Source organism: Oncorhynchus masou, chromosome 6 (genome assembly GCF_036934945.1).
Source record: "Oncorhynchus masou masou isolate Uvic2021 chromosome 6, UVic_Omas_1.1, whole genome shotgun sequence".
Taxonomy (NCBI): Eukaryota; Metazoa; Chordata; class Actinopteri; order Salmoniformes; family Salmonidae; genus Oncorhynchus; species Oncorhynchus masou.
Window position 1 is genome coordinate 34,546,543 of NC_088217.1, and position 19,967 is coordinate 34,566,509.

Genomic DNA, 19,967 nt, shown 5'->3' on the forward strand with positions numbered 1-19,967 from the left:
AATTTAGGCTGAAACGCATCTTTCAAGAGAAGTCCACAGATCTCTTTTACAATACTCCTACTGTAAGCATTAAACAGTTAGTCTTGATACAATAACGTCTTGACCCAGCAACCTAGCACTTGTGAAAGTGATCGGTTCAGTTTACATTGTGCACTTACATTCACATATGGTCTAAGGTACCTGTGGAGACTGCAACAGTGTGCAATATTGAGAAGGCACATACAGGTAGATCTAGTTCAGGAAGAGATCACCTGGAGTAACAATAATAATAATGCCATTTAGCAGATGCTTTTATCCAAAGTGACTGAGTCATGTGCGCTTACATTTTACGTTTGGCAGGTCCCAGGAATTGAACCCACTATCCTGTATTGCAAGTGCCATGCTCTACCAACCGAGTAACATTTACTGATGTGAGGGAAAATAACACATGCAGCGTGTGGAGCTGAACTTCAGTGCCCAGTACCCTGATGTCACTAATAATAAGCTGAAGCTGGCCATTGAGGTCACAGCACAGTAACCTAACATTTTTCCATTGGTCATCTCTAGATAACTGGTTTAATTCAATCATAATCTTTAGATCACCCAATAACAAGTCTAGAGCCCAAGAACAAGTCTAGAGCAAAAAGTTTCAACCTTGTGAGTGATGGACATGATGCAGAAAAGAAGCAAAAGTTAAAATATTACAATAAATATTTTTTTACTGTTTTTATTGTTGCTGGAGGCTCTAATAAAATATGAATCATTAGCTTTACAAAATAAAAACAAAATACAACAAAAATGATTCCCCCCCAAAACGGAAAAGGTCAAAAGCTTCCTTCAAGACGCAAAAAGACAAAACTGTGACCCCCAACATAGACCAGGTGAAAGGGAGTAAGAGAGACCAAGAGAGAGACCGAGGTATCCAAATCGTCACGTTATACACAGTGTAAGAGAGGGACTTAATGACATGGGTATACACAGTGAACCTAACAGTCCCTCTCCATGTTTTAGAGGTCTACAGCTCCATCCCGTGATCCAATGCGTTCAGACTCACAACGCATGCGCGTAAGAGTGGGACGAAGGTCAAAGCATAGACCAATCCTTACAATACATAATATCTCGGGCCACCCTCTCCCATTCGTTTGCCATTACATCACCCAGAAAAATGACAGTTATATTTCAAGAAAGGTGGTGGCACAGACACTTTGATATAATGGGTACAAGAAAGAAAACGTTGGTGGAAATGAATGACGATTTGTTAGCCCAGCCAAGCCTAGCTACAGTACAGTCTGTATCTGATTCTGTCCCCTAACCAGAGGATAGGAGAGAAGCTGATGTCACTCATTCAAAACAGACTCAGCTGTGACAGAGCTGTAGGGATTATAAACATTGCGGTAAAACTGTAAGATTATCATTAACCTTAAGAATACTATCATAATATTCATAACATGAGAGAGACAGAGACAGAGAGAGAGACAGACAGAGAGAGAGAGAGATTGAGAGAGACAGAGAGACAGAGAGAGACAGAGAGAGACAGAGAGAGACAGAGAGAGACAGAGAGAGACAGAGAGAGACAGACAGACAGACAGAGACAGACAGACAGAGACAGAGAGACAGAGAGAGACAGACAGACAGACAGAGACAGACAGACAGACAGACAGAGAGAGAGAGACAGACAGAGAGAGACAGACAGAGAGAGACAGACAGACAGAGAGAGACAGACAGAGAGAGACAGACAGGGTGGGTGAATGGCTTGATAGCGAATGAGATGCCTCAAAACAATGCGTGAAAATAAACAAAAAAAGCTAAACATTTACTTTTTTGTTTTTTCCACGAATGAACAAGAGTGCAGCACTGAAACAGGCATGAAGGAGAGACGTACAAACAGAAAAAGATGGTTGAGTAAGGTGGAGATACTGCGTGGGGAACAGAGAGAGAAAAAAAAAAAAGCATCTCTAGCTTTGCTGTTTGCGTTTAAGCGCCTCCATCAGGTCGTTCTTCAGAGCCTCCTGCTTCGACTTGTCAGCCAGGGTCTGAACACTCCTGTCAGGGAAGAGGGAGTGAGAGAAGGAGTGAGACCGATTAACTATACACTAGATTCCAAAATCAACCTGTAACACCGATTCCCCTAAGCACTCCTGGAGATATTTTTGATAAATAAATAAAAACCTAAGCAATATGAGAAAAGTTTCATTCAGCCTCACAGAAGCTAAGGTGAAGCAAGTACCATAAAACATTACAATAGTTTCAGATATACAGGAGTGCCAAGGGAATTGGGGCCTATTTGGAACTCAACAATTAATAGATGCAGTAAAAGTGAATTTGTGAGAAAACAAATAAGATGGGTAGATGGAGGGAAAAATGGGTAGAGATATAGAGCAAATTCATTTTTAAACAAGTTGTGAGGATATCACATGGTCTCCAACTCTCTCTCACTGTAGAGAGAAGATGGCTGGGTTAATACACTCCAGACACTGCCTGTCTAGGTGCAATCAACATTAAATGTTTAGTCAGGTAAGTTAATCATCTAGGACTCTTCCTCATGCAGTTGGTTGTCTCAAACTGCATGTTGGCATGGTTGGCTTAGCTGCAACAAACGCTCCTTGAGAAACAATGTCAGCGTGTTGCAACTCTCTGGGAAACCACTCAATCACACAAACACCATGCCACACATGCAAGCGCGTACACACATTCCTCCAATGCCACAGACACACAGCCTGTTGTCCCATGCCAGACGATACCTCTGGCCCTAGTCAATGAAGATCTGGCGCTGGGTGAGGACCTGAGACAGCTCCTTCTGGAGCTGCCGGTACTTTTGGTTATCAGGCAGAGAGTCAATAGATCTGGACCACAGTGGAGAGGAGAGGGAGAGGAGAAAAGGGACAGGCAGACAGACAAATGAGGGATGAGTGGGCATAGAGAAGAGATAGGACAGGGGAAGGAGGAGGGAAATGGAAGCAAATAAACCGGGTTGAAAAATGTAGAACTGAAAAACAGACAATGACATGGGAAGCAGATAACACAATATGGCAGAGTAAAATAAGGGGAAATCAACAAATGAACTGAAGTAGCCAAGGTTAAAACAGGCGTGTGGCTGAAAGAGGCCAAACTAGAGATGCAGTAAGAGACTGCAGGAGCCCATTAGTAACCGTCTTCGACATGGATGTCAGGTGTGCTGAGACTTGGAGCATCTGCAGCAGAATATAGTGACTTTATATCAATGTGACAAGTGTGTGGGTTTCCGCACTCACGTACCTTAAACCATTGACGATGTCCTTGGTCTTCCCAAAGTAGATCTCGTTGAGAGTGGAGCGAATCTTATTCTCCATATCCTGAGGTTAGAAAAATGAATTTACATAACACTAATCTTGTGATAAACATATCAATAGATAGTGCCTTCAGAAAGTTTATGCTCCTTGACCTATTGCACATTTTGTTGTAACAGCCCGGACACAGTGAAAACATGTTTTTAGGATTTGTTGCTAAATTATACAGTCTCACACACACACACACACAGTGGTTCACATGGATTCCTTCCTAGCTGAAATAATGCTAAAATAACCCCATGTAAACCAAGTAAAACAGTGATATAAATTTCTCACACATTGAAAATGAAATGCAGATATCTAATTGACATAAGTATTCACACCCTTGATGGAGATTCCAACTTTCGTCATGGATATGTCTGTATCAGGGTTGCACATCTGGATGTGGGGATTTTCTCCTATTGTTCCTTGTAGATTTTCTCAAGCTCTTTAAATTAGATGGAATTCAAGTCTGGACTTTGTTTGGGCCACTCAAGTACTTTCACATTCTTGTTCTGAAGCCATTCCAGTATTGCTTTGACTGCCCTTACCAGTCTCCCAGTCCCTGCCACTGAAAAGCATCCCCATAGCATGATGCTGCTACCACCATGCTTCATGGTAGGGGTAGTGTTAGATGGGCGATGAGCTATGCCTGGTTTTCTGCGACAGAACACTTTGCACTCAGGCCAAAGAGTTACACTTTTGTCTCATCAGACCACAGAAGGTTTTGCCTGTGATCCGAGTCTTTCACATGCCTTTTTGCCAACTCCAGGCGTGCTGCCATTTTCTTAGGAGTGGCTTCAGTCTGGCCACTCTCCCATAAACCCCAGATTGGTGAAGTGCTGTATAGACTTGTTCTTCTGGCAGGTACTCCCATCTCAGAAACTCTGTTGTTCTGTCAGAGTGGTCATTGGGTTCTTGGTCACCTCCCTGCTCAGTTTGGTAGGACGGCCACCTCTAGGCAGTCTGAGTAGTTCCATATTTCATTGAATTTCCCCAAAAGCTATTTTTTGCAATTCTAGAAATTGTTTTATACCCTTCCCCAGATATATGCTTCATCACAATCTGAGATCTATGGAGAGTTCCTTTGACTTCATAGTAAAGTTACTGCTCTGACACACACTGTCAACTGTGGGACCTAATATAGACAGGTGTTTCTTTCTAATTCATGTCCAAACAATTGAATTGGCTATAGGTGGACTCCAATTAAGTTGAAGTGACATCTCAAATATGATCAAAAGAAATTGAGCTCAATTTGGGGTGTCATAGCAAAAGGGTGTGAATAATTGTGTAAATGATACTTCTGTATTTCATTTTCTATACATTATGTCAGTGTGCATAACGGCATGCATACAGTAGGTGTAGTTCTACCCACCTCCACCAGGCGGCCGATGTTGGCAATATGTGGGGAAGACTCTCCAACTGTCTCGTCTTTCTCCATCTGGAAGAAGAGAGATGAGGGTATTGTACAGTCCAACAGTGGAAATATGTTGCAACAAGTAAACCAAGAGACATATTACAAAACAAGACAGATTACGGGAGCATGTACACACACACACACACACACACACACACACAACCAACCCCCCCCCACATCCTCTCACACACACACAGTTGTATGCAAGTACCTGTCTTGTCAGACTGCCACCCAGGTTCATGGTTCCAGACCCAGTCTTGGTCGTCTGGAGCCACAGCATAACGGTGGAGGTGAGTTTGTAGTGAGCGGTCCGTCCGCTGGACTTCTCCTGCACCTCCACCACATGGATGGAGTCCCAGCAGCCTTTGATCTTCTTGGAGCCGTCTCCAGCCTTCTTGATGAGGATGACCCCAGCAAAGCCATGATCCAAGTCCCACAGATACACAGATGATACACCACCCTCAAAGTACCTGACAACACATTACATTTTTTAAAATTTAACCTTTATTTAACTAGGCAAGTCAGTTAAGAACAAATTATTATTTACAATTACGGTCTACGAACAGTGGGTTAACTGCCTTGTTCAGGGGTAGAACGACAGATTTTTACCTTGTCAGCTCGGGGATTCGATCTAGCAATCTTTCGGTTACTGGCCCAACGCTCTAACCTCTAGGCTACCTGTCACCCTTAGGATGGCATAGATATTTATGATAAGACCGTCATTGGTGGTATTACCAGGTTATTTGTTTTCGTCATAGACATGGAATAGCCAATGAGAATTGAGGATCCAAACGACCCACTTTATAATAACGGTATAAAATGGTATTACTGTGGTGTAACGATACTCTAAAGTGTCAATAATGAGTCCGTCTGTTCCTCTCACATACTGACTTGGTCATACTGGTACTCACAGGTCTCTATACTGGTCAAAGGCATTGTTGGCTTCAACCTCTAGTTTGCGCAGGCGGGCAGATGGCATGGCACCATCGTCGATGGGTGGCTCATACTTATTACTCCATGGAGATCTGAGAAACAAGAATGAGCAAGAGAAAATCCCAAATCAATCCTTTGTGACCAAACCAAACGGGTGTGTGGTCAAATGTTCATGCATGACAAACAAATAATTGTAATGACATTCATTTATACCAGGCATGGTTTGAGGAGATGGATATGTGGGAAGGGAAGTAAGATAGAGATAAAGGAGGAGTAGCAGGTTGTCAGTCCTACCTGTAGGAGTCACCGTCTCTGTTGTAGTCACAGAGCAGGTAGTCTTTCCCCACCACCTTGTCCCGGGCGATCTTCAGAGGCTGGTCCACAGAGGAGAGTAGGTCCTCACACAGACTGGGCACCTGGACACAGACAAAGTTCTCGCGACATGTTCCAACAACACACTTGATACTAGTCGACAAGCTCACAAACACACTTTCATTGACAAACTTACACGCAGACCTTCTCGCAAACTTACAGTGCCGTCAGAAAGTACTCACACCACTTGACCTTTTTCAACATGTTGTTTTGTTCGAGCCAGCATTTCAAATGGATTAAATTGAGATGGTCTCACTGGCCTACACAGAATATCCCATAATGTCAAAGTGGAATTGTTTTACAAAATGTTGAAAAATTCTGAAAAGCTGAAATGGTTTGAGTCAATAAGTACTCACTGCCACAACAAAGGGGTTAAGTTCAGGAGTAAACATTTGCTTAACAAGTCACATATTAAATAGAATGGATTCATTTTTGTGCAAAAAGTGGTTAACTTGATTTCTGAATGACAACCTCATCTCTGTACCCCACACATTCAATTATATTTAAGGTCGCTCAGTCAAGCAGTGAATTTCAAAAACAGATTCAACCACAGGGAGGTTCTCCAATGCCTCAAAAAAGGTCACCGATTGTAGATGGGTAAACAAAAAAAAGCTGATTTTGATTATCACTGAGCATGGAAGTTATTACACTTTGGATGGTGTATCAACACACCCATTCACTACAAGGCTACAGGTGTCTTTCCTAACTCAGTTGCCGGAGAGGAAGAAAACCGATCTGGGATTTCACCACGAGGCCAATGGTGACAAACAGTTGAGTTTTATGGCTGTGATAGGAGAAAACTGCTGATCCATCCTCAGTTTCTACTGGTCAATGTTTTCAGGCTGGTTGTATTGGTGCTAGCTAGGTACCAAGCTAAAGCTAGCTACCCCATAAGATGTGGTCAAACACAGTTTGGTAAACACATTGTTCGTGGCCGGTGTTTGCCTACTTTTTTGTACAGTTTGACAGTGTTCCTGTATCTTTTTTGACACGCAAAGACACAAACGGCGTCCCATCGTATGCATGTTGTGAAGCTAATAGCAGTATAACTCCGGTAGGACATCTGGAAAAATAGCGCACTTGGTAGCGTATACTGGTGCTCGACCAGTTGGCGAACACCCTCGACAGAGAACGGTTGATTGTCATTGACAATGAATTCCATTATCTTGGCTTTAATGGATTTCGCCTTTGAGTTGTCGCGCTGAAATTTTCTTACTCTTTCAAAATGACTGCTCGACTTGTTGACTACTTGAGCCACACAGCAGACATTATGTGGGCTAGGTTAGGAATGATGTGTAGCGCAAAATTGTGTGGCACCATTACATCATGTACCTAGGTTATATAGGTATGCACGGTAGAGCTTTGACATCGGTTTTTAACATCTGCGTTAAACTAGAAATAGATACCGATGTTGGCCTTTTTAGCTAATATCGTCCAATTCCGAAATATGTTCACCGATATATTGTGCATCCCTAATGTGTATGCTTGTAATCAGCAAGGACTAGGGAGCTTTTTTAATATAAAAATAAATGAAATGGAGCTAAGCACAGGCTAAATCCTAGAGGGAAAACCTGGTTCAGTCGGATTTCCAGACACTGGGAGACAAATTCACCTTTCAGCAGGACAATTATCTAAAACGAGGCCAAATTTACACAAGTTGCTAACCAAGACGACATTAAATGTTCTTGAGTGGCCTAAATAGAATTGAATAATAAATACAAATCTGCAAGAATAAGACTTGAAAATGGCTGTCTAGCAATGATCAACAAACAACTTGAAGAATTAAAAAAACATTTTTTTAAGTGCAAATATTGTCCAATCCAGGTGGGCAAAGCTCAGAGAAACCCAGGAAGACTCACAGCTGTAAATCAGGGATGTGAATAATTACATAAATGAGATTTAATTTCCTTTTTTTAATAAAAAAAACATGTTTTCACTTTGTCATTAGTGGGTATTGTATGTGTGTGTAACACAAAATGTGAAATAAGTCAAGAGGTAAGAATACTTTCTGAAGGCAGTGTATATGAACAGTCAAAATGTTCTCCAAAACACTTTCTAAAAATAAGGTCTCTTAAGTTCACTCAGTGATTTTTTTAAGCGTACTGTACAATTTTAAACACAGTGTATTTAAACCAGGTACCATAGTAACTTGCGAACAACAGATTTCAAATACAGCTAATATGATTTGGAACCGATCAATGTTTTTCTCCCATCAACCCACAAATGCTCTGACGAAGGCCTTGAGGCCGATACGTAAGGCTTAATGAAGAGCAGTGAAACTACCAAGAGCAGTGTGCGGGTTTCTCCTTTTTCCTCAGCCCATCAACTCACTCTACAAGCACATTTAAAGACAGAGTAATGACTCACATACTTTGAGTCTTTAATTTAGTCAAAATTATATTGTGTGAAAACCGGTATGGATCGACATGGATTTCAATTTTTACAATATAGTCTACAGTATAACAACATTTTAATACTGTGCTAAATTAAATGAAAAGTTCAACAAATTGGACAACTTCAAAATGAGTACTGTCATCGTATGGTTGAGTATAAAACCATCTGAATGGAGACATTTTAATAGGCTAACTTAATTTGTTGGCATTCAAGGATGATGTATTACATAAAAACACAGGTCTCGACATGAACACTTATCCTCTTGTCCGGGAAAAGAAGAATATAGATTGGAGTAATTGTTTGATATTGTGAATTTATTCATTCAGAATTGGATCAGAGCAGCAACATCGGAATATTTGAATCTATTTTTAATGTACATTAAAAAAAAGCCGACATGTCAAAGTGTAGGTGATATGCATATTGGCTACAGCCTCATGTCCAAACCAAGGCTGACATGAAGGACCAGAACATTTTGCCACACTTTAAAAAAACAAACCTTACTTGACAAATACACCGAGTATATCAAACATTAGGAACACCTTGCTATTATTGAGTTGCATCCCCCTTTGCCTTCAGAACATCCTCAATTCGTCAGGACATGGACTCCACAAATTGTCGAAAGCATTCCACAGGGATGCTGGTCCATGTTGACTCCATGTGGACCATTCATGATTCACACAGGAAACTGTTGAGCGTGAAAAACCCAGCAGCGTTTTAAAAAACGGTGCACTTGGCACCAACTACCATGCCCCGTTCAAAAAGGCACTTAAATCTTTTGTCTTGCCCATTCACCCTCTGAATGGCACACATACACAATCCATGTCTCATATCCTTCTTCTACCAGTCTCCTCCACACATCTACACTGATTGAAGTGGATTTAACAAGTGACAATGAAAACAATTACATACACACAATTATTGTTTATAGTATAATAGATTGTTTAAAACCGTTATATGCTTTGCAACAAGAACAATTTCCCTAATACCTTTTACATGTACATCTGAAATCAGGCTACCTGATGGGACTTTCGATCAACGCAGAAAATGGCCATTCAAAATAAACATTCTACGACAGTGACCATGTCATTTTTGGTTTAGCCTATTTGATTCTGAGTTCAGACAAAATGTGTATGTGAAAACAATTTCTAAGATGCATACTTTGTTTTTCTTGAGCTCACTTCACACTAGAGGGAGACTTGCGCTACTGGTGCTGGCACATGCGCAGATCAAAGACAGCTTGACCGCCAAATTAAGCTGTTTACATGTCCTAATAATTCAAAAGACTGCTTAAAATGGCTGGTTTTCTGAGCAACGTATGCGTACTTCAATTTTGACCTTTCGCCCATTAAGATATGCTGTTTATATGACCATTTCAATACACCGCCTCCTGCCATAAGTGTAATATCGAATTAGTGTGCATGTAAACATATTCAATAAAATGAGCATAACTTTCACCTGGATAATCTCATTGGAAGATCAGGTGTTAATGTTTTGTATACTCGGGTGTACAATTAATTAATTAATTAATGCCCGAGAGGGTGTGGTATATGGCTAATATACCACGGCTAAGGGCTGTTCTTACGCATGACGCAACGTGGAGTGCCTGGATACAGCCTTTAGCTATGGTATAATGGCCATTTACCACAAACCTCAGGTCCCCTTTGCTATTATAAACTGGTTACCAACGTAATTAGAGCAGTAGAAATAAAAATGTTTTGTCATATCCGATCACGGCTTTCAGATATACAGATTTCAGCCAATCAGCATTCAAGGCTTGAACCACCCAGTTTATCGGGCTCCCAAGAGGCTCAGAGGTCCAAGGCACTGCTTCTCAGTGCTAGAGGCATCACTATAGTCCCTGGTTCGATTCCAGGCCATCACAACCAGCCATGATTGGGAGTCTCATAGGGCGGCGCACAATTGGCCCAGCATTGTCCGGGTTTGGTTGGAATAGGTCGAAATTGTTAACTTAGTTCAATTAAAATATATACACTACCGTTCAAAAGTTTGGGGTCACTTAGAAATGTCCTTGATTGAAAGAAAAGCAAATTTACAGTGCAGACATTGTTAATGTTGTAAATGACTATTGTAGCTGTAAACGGCAGATTTTAATGGAGTATCTACATAGGCGTACAGAGGTCCATTATCAAAAACCATCACTCCTGTGTTCCAATGGAACGTTGCATTAGCTAAACCAAGTGTATCATTTTAAAAGGGTAATTGCTCATTAGAAAACCTTTTTGCAATTGTGTTTGCACAGCTGAAAACGGCTGACTAAAAAAAGCAATAAAACTGGCCTTCTTTAGACTAGTTGAGTATCTGGTGTATCAGCATTTGTGGGTTTGATTACAGGATCAAAAAGAAACAAAGAACTTTCTTCTGAAACTCATCAGTCTATTCTTGTTCTGAGAAATAAAAGGCTATTCCATGCGAGAAATTGCCAAGAAACTGAAGATCTCGTACAACACTGGGTACTACTCCTTCACAGAACAGTGCAGACCGGCCCTAACCAGAATAGAAAGAGGAGTGGGAGACCCCAGTGCACAACTGAGCAAGAGGACAAGTACATTAGGGTCTAGTTTGAGAAACAAGACACCTCACAAGTACTCAACTGGCAGCTAAATTAAATAGTACCCGCAAAACACAAGGACATTTCTAAGTGATCCCAAACTTTTGAACGGTAGTGTATATACAGTACAGGTCAAAGGTTTTAGAACACCTACTCATTCAAGGGTTTTTCTTTATTTTTACTATTTTCTACATTGTGGAATAATAGTGAAGACATCAACATTTTTGAAATGACATGGAATCATGTAGTAACCAAAATATTTTATATTTGAAATTCTTCAAAGAGCCACCCTTTGCCTTGACAGTTTTGGAGTTGGCTAAACTTTGATCATTGAGATAGGAAATGAAAGAGACTGGGTTATGTCCGAAGTGAATGGTTCTATGAAGAAAATCAATGGACTGTGGATTAGATGAAGGAATGTGTTGAGGTCAGGAGGTGAGGACAGATTCTCTTAAGGGAGTAATAAAGGTTTGTTATCCTGTTACCCTCTTTATTAGCTTCATGTAGAGCCATAAAATGTAAGGATTGGAGGAGTGTTTAAACTTGGTTAAAGCTTCTCTAATGTCCGCAAGTTATTTACTCTGAAAAATAAGAACCTAACAGCTTTGCACACTCTTGGCATTCTCTCAACCAGCTTCACGAGGTAGTCACCTGGAATGCATTTCAATTAACAGGCGTGCCTTAAAAGTTCATTTCTAGAATTGCTTTCCTTCTTAATCCGTTTGAGCCAATCAGTTGTGTTGTCACAAGTATACAGAAGATTTGGTAAAAGTCCGTATTATGGCAAGAACAGCTCAAATAGGCTAAATTAAATTACAGTTCATCAATACTTTAAAGACATGAAGGTCAGTCAATATGGAACATTTCAAGAACTACTAAAGTGTCTTCAAGTGCAGTTGCAAAAAAACATCAAGCGCCATGATGAAACTGTTCTCTTGAGGACAGCCACAGAAATGGAAGACCCAGAGTTAAGTTCATTAGAGTTACCAGCTTCAGAAATTGCAGCCCAAATAAATGTTTCAGAGTTCAAGTAACAGACACCTCAACATCAACTTTTCCGAGGAGACTGTGTGAATCAGGCCGTCATGGTTGAATTGCTGCAAAGAAATCACTACGAAAAGAACACCAATAAGAAGAAGAGACTTGCTTGGGCCAAGAAACACGAGCAATGGACATTAGACCGATGGGAATTTGTTATTTTGTCTAGAGTGCAAATTGGTTATTTTTGGTTCCAACCGCCATATCTTTGTGAGACGCGGTGTGTGAATGGATGATCTCTGCATGTGTATTTCCCACCGTAAAGCATGGAGGTGGTGGTGTTATGTTGCTTTGCTGGTGACACTAATTTATTTAGAATTCAAGGCACACTTAACCAGCGTGGCTACCACAGCATTCTGCATTTACACAGAATCAGCTACCACAGATAAAAAAATCCCAAAACAGTTGGGATGGCGTATTTACTAGGCAAGTCAGTTATGAACAAATTCTTATTTTCAATTACGGCCTAGGAACAGTGGGTTCACTGCCTTGTTCAGGAGCAGAACAACATATTTTTACTTTGTCAGCTCGGGGATTCGATCTTGCAACCTTCCGGTTACTAGTCCAACCACTACCTGCCGCCCCATTATTATTAGTGGGGCGGGGCGGAAGGTAGCCTAGCGGTTAGTGGGACTATCATTTGTTTTTCCAACAGGACAATGACCAAAACACCTCCAGGCAGTGTAAGGGCTATTTGACCAAGACGGAGAGTGATGGAGTGCTGCATCAGATTACCTGGCCTCCACAATCCCGACTTCAAACAAATTGAGATGGTTTGGGATGAGTTGGACCGCAGAGTTTAGGAAAAGCAGCTAGCAAGTGTTCAGCATATGTGGGAAGTCGTTCAAGACGGTTGGAAAAGCATTCCAGGTGAAACGGGTTGAGAAAATCTCAAGTGCGTGCAAAGCTGTCATCAAGGCAAAGGGTGGAAGAATCTCAAATATATCTTGATTTCGTTAACACTTTTTTGCTTACTACATGATTCCATATGTGTTTTCATAGTTTGTCTTCACTAGTATTCTACAAATGTAGAAAATAGTGAAAATAAAAACCCTTGAATGAGTAGGTGTTCCAAAAAGACTTTCTACTGGTAGAGAGAGTGAGCGAGGTCGAGCGAGCGAGGTAGAGAGCGAGCGACGTAGAGAGAGAGTGAGCGAGCGAGCATGTATACACACGCTATTTTGGCAATATCGCCCAGCTCTAGGTTTGTGTGTGTATGGTGTAGACATTGTCCCACGTCAGATTGAGGTCTGCACTGATCACTCGCATAAACACATATGGGATAGCTAAAAAGCAGTCCAGCTGCAATATGCTGTTTTAATATTTGAAAATGTTAACAAGGTGACATCGTCCCCTGAACCCCCTTTCATCCTCAAAAGCTAATTTGTAATGTCCACAACATTTGCTAGTGTCTGCTCGCTGAACCAGTCTCAAAAAGTCAAGGATGCTAACGCCAGTTCACACACATTCAATGCTGAATAGTCCCACTATCTAGCTAGCATAGTGAAGTTCTAGCTAATGCATAAATGAGTAATCATGAAATACCTGTTTAGCCGTGATTCGTGCGCCAAGTCCTATTGCACAGCTGACTGCTCTCTGTAATATTTGGCCAACAAGATAATGTTGCAAAGTATTGAGGCACAGTGGCAGCTCTCAGAGTCAGATACGGGGCGGTAGGTAGCCTAGGGGTTAGAGGGTTGGGCCAGTAACCAAGTTTGCTGGAGCGAATCCCTGAGCTGACAAGGTAAAAAAAAAGAAAAGAAAAAAAAAAATCGGTAGTTCTGCCCCTGAACAAGAAAATGAACCCACTGTTTATAAATAAGAAGGTCTTTAACTGACTTGCCTAGTTAAATAAAAAAAAGTTCAATTACATTTTTTTGAAAACATGCAGATTTCTGAGGACAGCCCCATACATCTTCAACAAGCTGGCAAACTAGCTATGGCCATTCAAACAAGCTTGGAATAGGGTGCTAGCTGGAGCATATCTTGGTATTTCTGACACGTCAGAGTGTCGAATGCTATCCATAGTGCAACATCTTGTTTAAAACGGGAACGTTTTTCATCCAAAAATGAAATAGCGCCCCCCATAGATGTAAGAGGTTAACTGACTTGCTAGTTTAAAAAAAGTTCAATTACATTTTTTGAAAACATGATTTTCAAGAAGATGAGTTCCTCTTCCGCAACATAGCTACTGAGACAATGAATTTCAGAAGATGGGGACAAGACAATGGGGGGGGAATAAGTCATCTTTGGCAAGAGCTGGGCTAGACTGCAGCGGTTGAGAGAGGGCATAGTGTGCGTGAGAAAAAGATGACAAGGAGACGAGAGAAAGCTGGCTGCTATATGATGTCACCGAATGAGGGGGAAGATGAGGTTAAGCCAATCTTCCCCATTCCATGTTTACTTGCTAAGTGGGAGAGAAGGTGACACGGGAATGAGAGGGGGAGAGAATATGATAAGAATTTGAATGACAGTCTCAGGGGATAAAGGGGTACAAATGACGACTCAGTGACATGGACCCCCCCCCCCCCCCATCAGAACACACAGAGACAATGCCTGCTCTGTTCCACGGACACAACCCCACACCTGGCAACCGTCAGACACACAGAAAGAGAGGGGGGACAGAAGGCAGGCAGAAGTGGGAAACTGGGGTAGAAAGTAGAATCAAGGAGGAAAGAGAATGGTTGAGGCGACAGAACAGTATAGAGGGGGAAAGGATGACACTAAAAGGAGGTGAGCTCAGGTGATTCCCAACCGTAAGGAGTGAGTGTAAGGAGAGGGAGGGGCTAAATGGGCTCATGAAGAGTGATTGACAGCGTTACTAATGAGCGCAAACAACCAGATACAGAGGAGCGGGCTGAGGCGGTCAAGGAGAGTGCTGGTGCCCAGGGGAGTGAGTTGTCAAAGGGGAGAAGAAAGGAAGAGGAGTAGACGAGGGTCTGAAGGGATATGATCCCCCCAAAAATGTGGAGAACAATCACTAGAGAACGTGTGGTTTGATTTCTGTCTGATTCAGCTTAATCTGTCAGATGTTTTTGCACTACGGGAGATTTCAAGCACAGTCCTGGCTGTTAGTAGGTAGTCTAGAAGTGTACTGTACGTCTGTATAAGCTAGCAGAGTTCCTCAACTCCATGATGTAAATTAATGGAGTTGAGATGAGTGTGTGGACTGTATCTCCGACTTCGTCGAGTCGCTGTCAGTCGATACTCCTGAAAATGTTTATTGCTACATCCATTTTTGGACTTAAATTATTTATTATATACACCCAATGAATCTTGAAGAATATAAGTTAGTTTAGTTTAACTTTACCCTATCAGAGCTCAAAATAATCTTGCAATGTTTGTAAACAATATGAATGCAAACAAACACTGCATAGCCTAAAAACATGGTTAAAATCATTTTAAATGGCATGGATAGTAAATTCTTGCATCCATTGCTCTGTTGTGAATTTAGAGTGGTTCCATTCACCGAAAGGTTGCTGGATCGAATCCCCGAGCTGACAAGGTAAAATTCTGTCGTTATGCCCCTAAGCAAGGCAGTTAACCCACTGTTCCCGCCAAAGATGTGGATGTCGATTAAGGCAGGCCTCCGTACCCCTCTGATTCAGGAAGACACATTTCAGTTGTACGACTGACTAGGTATTCCCCTTGCCCTTTCTCCAGGCCAGTTCCTCAGCTTTTTACCCGAAACAGAATCGGGGAAGGTGCTTTGTTACAGTTTTAATTAAAACAAATTCTAGCTCTAAAACCCTCACTGTGCACCCGTTTGTCCCCTGTAGCTATGTGCTTTTCTTTGTTTGCTGAAATCCACTATCAGATCAAATGTTAACCAAATACAACCACAGACTGTTCCCTTGTATCGATTGAGACTTGATGTAGTCGAAGGTACACTCCGCTCAAGGTCGTTGCAACCCAACACCCCCAAGATATACATATCATGGAGTTCAGAAATCCAGCTGTGTGTAAGCTTAATAACTATGACAATTCAATCAGTAGTGATTGATACGAGCTTCCGCATAACAGAACATGTAAATATGTTAAGTATTCATCTACACCAGTGGTTACCAAATTTATAGTCCCGTAGATACAATTTCAATGAGGCTCTCTTGTTCAGATATCAGTAAGTGGACTGGAGGCAGGGCATGGAAGTAATTTTTCCAACAATTGTTTGCAGACAAATTATTTCACTGTATCACAAGTCCAGTGGGTCAGAAGTTTACATACACTAAGTTGTGCCTATAAACAGCTTGGAAAATTCCAGAAAATGTCATGGCTTTAGAAGCTTGTCAGGCTAATTGACATCATTTGAGTCAATTGGAGGTGTACCTGTATTTCAAGGCCTACCTTCAAACTCAGTGCCTTTTTGCTTGTCATCATGGGAAAATCAAAAGAAACCAGCCAAGACCTCAGGAAAAAATGAATTAATTGTAGACCTCCACAAGTCTGGTTCATCCTTGGGAGCAATTTCCAAACGCCTGAAGGTACCACGTTCATCTGTACAAATAATAGTATGCAAGTATAAACACCATGGGACCACGCAGCCGTCATACCGCTCAGGAAGGAGACGCGTTCTGTCTCCTAGAGATGAACGTACTTTGGTGCAAAAGTGCAAATCAATTCCAGAACAACAGCAAAGGACCTTGTGAAGATGCTGGAGGAAACAGGTACAAAAGTAGCCACAGTAAAACGATTCCTATATCGACATCACCTGAAAAAAAAATACAGCTGTTTGACCATAATGACCATTGTTATGTTTGGAGGAAAAAGGGGGAGGCTTGCAAGCCAAAGAACACCATCCCAACCATGAAGCACGGGGTGGCAGCATCATGCTGTGGGGATGCTTTGCTGCAGGAGGGACTGGTGCACTTCACAAAATAGATGGCATCACAAGGAAGGAAAATTATGTGGATATATTGAAGCAACATCAAAACATCAGTCAGGAAGTTGAAGCTTGGTCGCAAATGGGTCTTCCAAAAAGACAATAACCCCAAGCATACTTCCAAAGTTGTGCAAACTGGCTTAAGGACAACAAAGTCAAGGTATTGGAGTGGCCATCATAAAGCCCTAACCTCAATCATATAGAAGAATTTGTGGGCAGAACTGAAAAAGTGTGTGCGAGCAAGGAGGCCTACAAACCTGACCTCAGTTACCAGCTCGGTCAGGAGGAATGGGCCAAAATGCACCCAACTTATTGTGGGAAGCTTGTGGAAGGCTACCCAAAATGTTTGACCCAAGTTAAACAATTTAGAGGCAATGCTACCAAATACTAATTTACCCACTGGTAATGTGATAAAAAAAAATCAAAGCTGAAATAAAATCTCTCCACTATTATTCTGACATGTCACATTCTTGAAATAAAGCGGTGATCCCAAAACTGACCTAAGACAGGGAATTTTTACGAGGGTTAAATGTCAGGAATTGTGAAAAACTGATTTGAAATGTATTTGGCTATGGTGCATGTAAACTTCAACTGTAAGTCCTTCACAATAGTATAGAGCTTGCCTGTCCTAGCCACTCGGTAGCTCACCATATACAACGCTTCTATCCCCTTCTTATTAAATGGTATCGGTTGCATTTATACATATCTTAGTACTCGAAAGTCATCTTAAATCTCACTCCCAAAAAACTCCTGTGGCTTATTTTTCAAATTGCCATGTTTTGTTTCTAAAATGTCTGTGCAAAAGTGAAGGTTTCATCAAGTTGTGAGACGTGTAAATGTGCAAAAGTACTATAAAACACACTGTGGCTGAGCAAAGGCACTACTCCCAATACAAGTGAACCCCAAATCAAAATGTTGTTCATCATATTTGCGCTTCTTGGATGGTCCAACGATGGTCCTGTCTGTTCGGTGCCTTCCTGGGTAAGGATGCAGTAGCTCTTCGGCTGCATCAGATTCACAACTGTCAGTGTCCATGCTAGCTGGGCTAACAACAAAATATAGAATTACTGATGCTAGCATTGGATGTGCTTGTGGAAGCAGAACAACTGGTGTCCGTCAGGTGCAGGTGTAGTACTGCTGGTATGTGCTCTATGAGCATGAGCGTGAGCCATACTTAAAAAAAAAAAAAAAAAAACATTTATCAATTTTTTGAGCAAACAGAATGAGCAGCAGCTACGTTTGGCTACATACAGACCGTTAGTTGAAGTCCCGTGAAAGAGTAACGGTTAATGTGATTGGATGTTAATTTGACATTGTGTTATTTCGCTGAACACTAGATGGTTTAATTTTATTTTTGTCAAAGAAACAAGGCTACTCAAGGCAAGAAAAAAAAAATATATAGCCCCCTTGTAAAATATAAAAAGGACTGGTTTAAAATGTGAAAAACATTAAAACAATTATATTTAAAAATGTGAATTACATTTTTATTTGGTGTACCCGACGGCATTGGGCATAACCCTTCTCCTTTGCCAAGAAAATCCATCCACCATGTCAAGAAGCTGATTAAAAAGCATATTCATTACACGGGTGTACCTTGTGTTGGGGATAATAAAAGGCCACTAAAATGTGCAGTTGTAAAACAATGCCACAGATTTCTCAAGTTGAGGGAGCATGCAATTGGCATGCTGACTGCTGGAATGTCCATCAGAGCTGTTGCCAGAGAATTTAATGTTCATTTCTCTACCATAAGCCAACTCTGTCCTTTCAGAGAATTTGGCAGTACACCCATTTGGCTTCAGAACTGCAGACCATGTGTACGGCGTCGTGAGCGGCTTGCTGATGTTAACGTTGTGAACAGAGTGCCCCATGGCAGCGGTGGGGTTATGATATGGGCAGGCATAAGCTACGGACAACAAACACATTTGCATTTTATTGATGGTATCTCCGTGCATTCAAATTGCCATGATGAGATCCTGAGGCCAATTGTCGTGCCAGTCATCCGCTACCATCACCCCATGTTTCAGCATGATAACACACTAGAAGCCGACCGATTAATCAGGGCCGATTCATAACAATCGGAAATCTGTATTTTTTGGACACCAATTAGGCCGTTTACATATTTTTTTTTACACCTTTGTTTCACTTATTTTCAATGACGGCCTAGGAACTGCCTAATTCAGGGGCAGAACGACAGATATTTACCTTGTGATTCAATATTGCAACCTTACAGTTAACTAGACCAACGCTCTTACCACCTGCCTCTCATTGCACTCCAAGAGGAGCCTGCCTGTTACGTGAATGCAGTAAGAAGCCAAGGTAAGTTTCCAGCATTAAAAACTTACCTTATAAAAAACAATCATAATCACTAGTTAACTACACATGGTTGATGATATTACTAGTTTATCTAGCGTGTCCTGCGTTGCATATAATCGATGCGGTGTGCATTCGCGAAAAAGGACTGTCGTTGCTCCAACGTGTACCTAACCATAAACATCAATGCCTTTCTTAAAATCAATACATAAGTACATATTATTTAAACCTGCATATTTAGTTAATATTGCCTGCTAACATGAATTTCTTTTAACTAGGTCAATTGTGTCACTTCTCTTGCAACAGAATCAGGGTATATGCAGCTATTTGTGCCGCCTGGCTCGTTGCGAACTGTGTGAAGACTGTCTTCCTAACAAAGACAGCCACTTTTGCCAAACGGGGGATGATGTTGCAAAAGCGCATTTGCGGAAAAAAAGCACAATCGTTGCACGACTGTACCTAACCATAAACACCAATGCCTTTCTTAAAATCAATACACAGAAGTATATATTTTTTAAACCTTCGCTAAAAGAAATCCAGGTTAGCAGGCAATATTAACCAGGTGAAATTGTGTCACTTCTCTTGTGTTCATTGCACGCAGAGTGAACTGCCTCATACTCTGTCCCAGATGCTAATATATGCATATTATTATTGGATAGAAATCATTCAAACAGTTTTAGAAACGTCAGAGTGTTGTCTGTGTATAACATTACTCATATGGCAGGCGAAAACCTCAGAAAAATCCAACCAGGAAGTGGGAAATCTGAGGTT

At 41.3% G+C, this 19,967-nt stretch overlaps 1 protein-coding gene across 1 annotated transcript in view; it reads right to left on the reverse strand.

Annotated features, from left to right (window-relative positions):
- Positions 1–690: 690 nt before the first annotated feature.
- Positions 691–19,967, reverse strand: part of LOC135541976 (F-actin-capping protein subunit beta) — a 33,397-nt gene continuing 14,120 nt past the window's right edge. Inside the window, exons 3-8 of the mRNA XM_064968514.1 lie at positions 5,929–6,050; positions 5,613–5,726; positions 4,913–5,171; positions 4,660–4,725; positions 3,235–3,311; positions 691–2,022 (exon numbers count right to left, since the gene is read on the reverse strand). Of these exons, the coding sequence (XP_064824586.1) occupies positions 1,935–2,022; positions 3,235–3,311; positions 4,660–4,725; positions 4,913–5,171; positions 5,613–5,726; positions 5,929–6,050 (726 nt within the window). The 3' untranslated portion in view covers positions 691–1,934. The remainder of the gene's footprint in view (positions 2,023–3,234; positions 3,312–4,659; positions 4,726–4,912; positions 5,172–5,612; positions 5,727–5,928; positions 6,051–19,967) is intronic.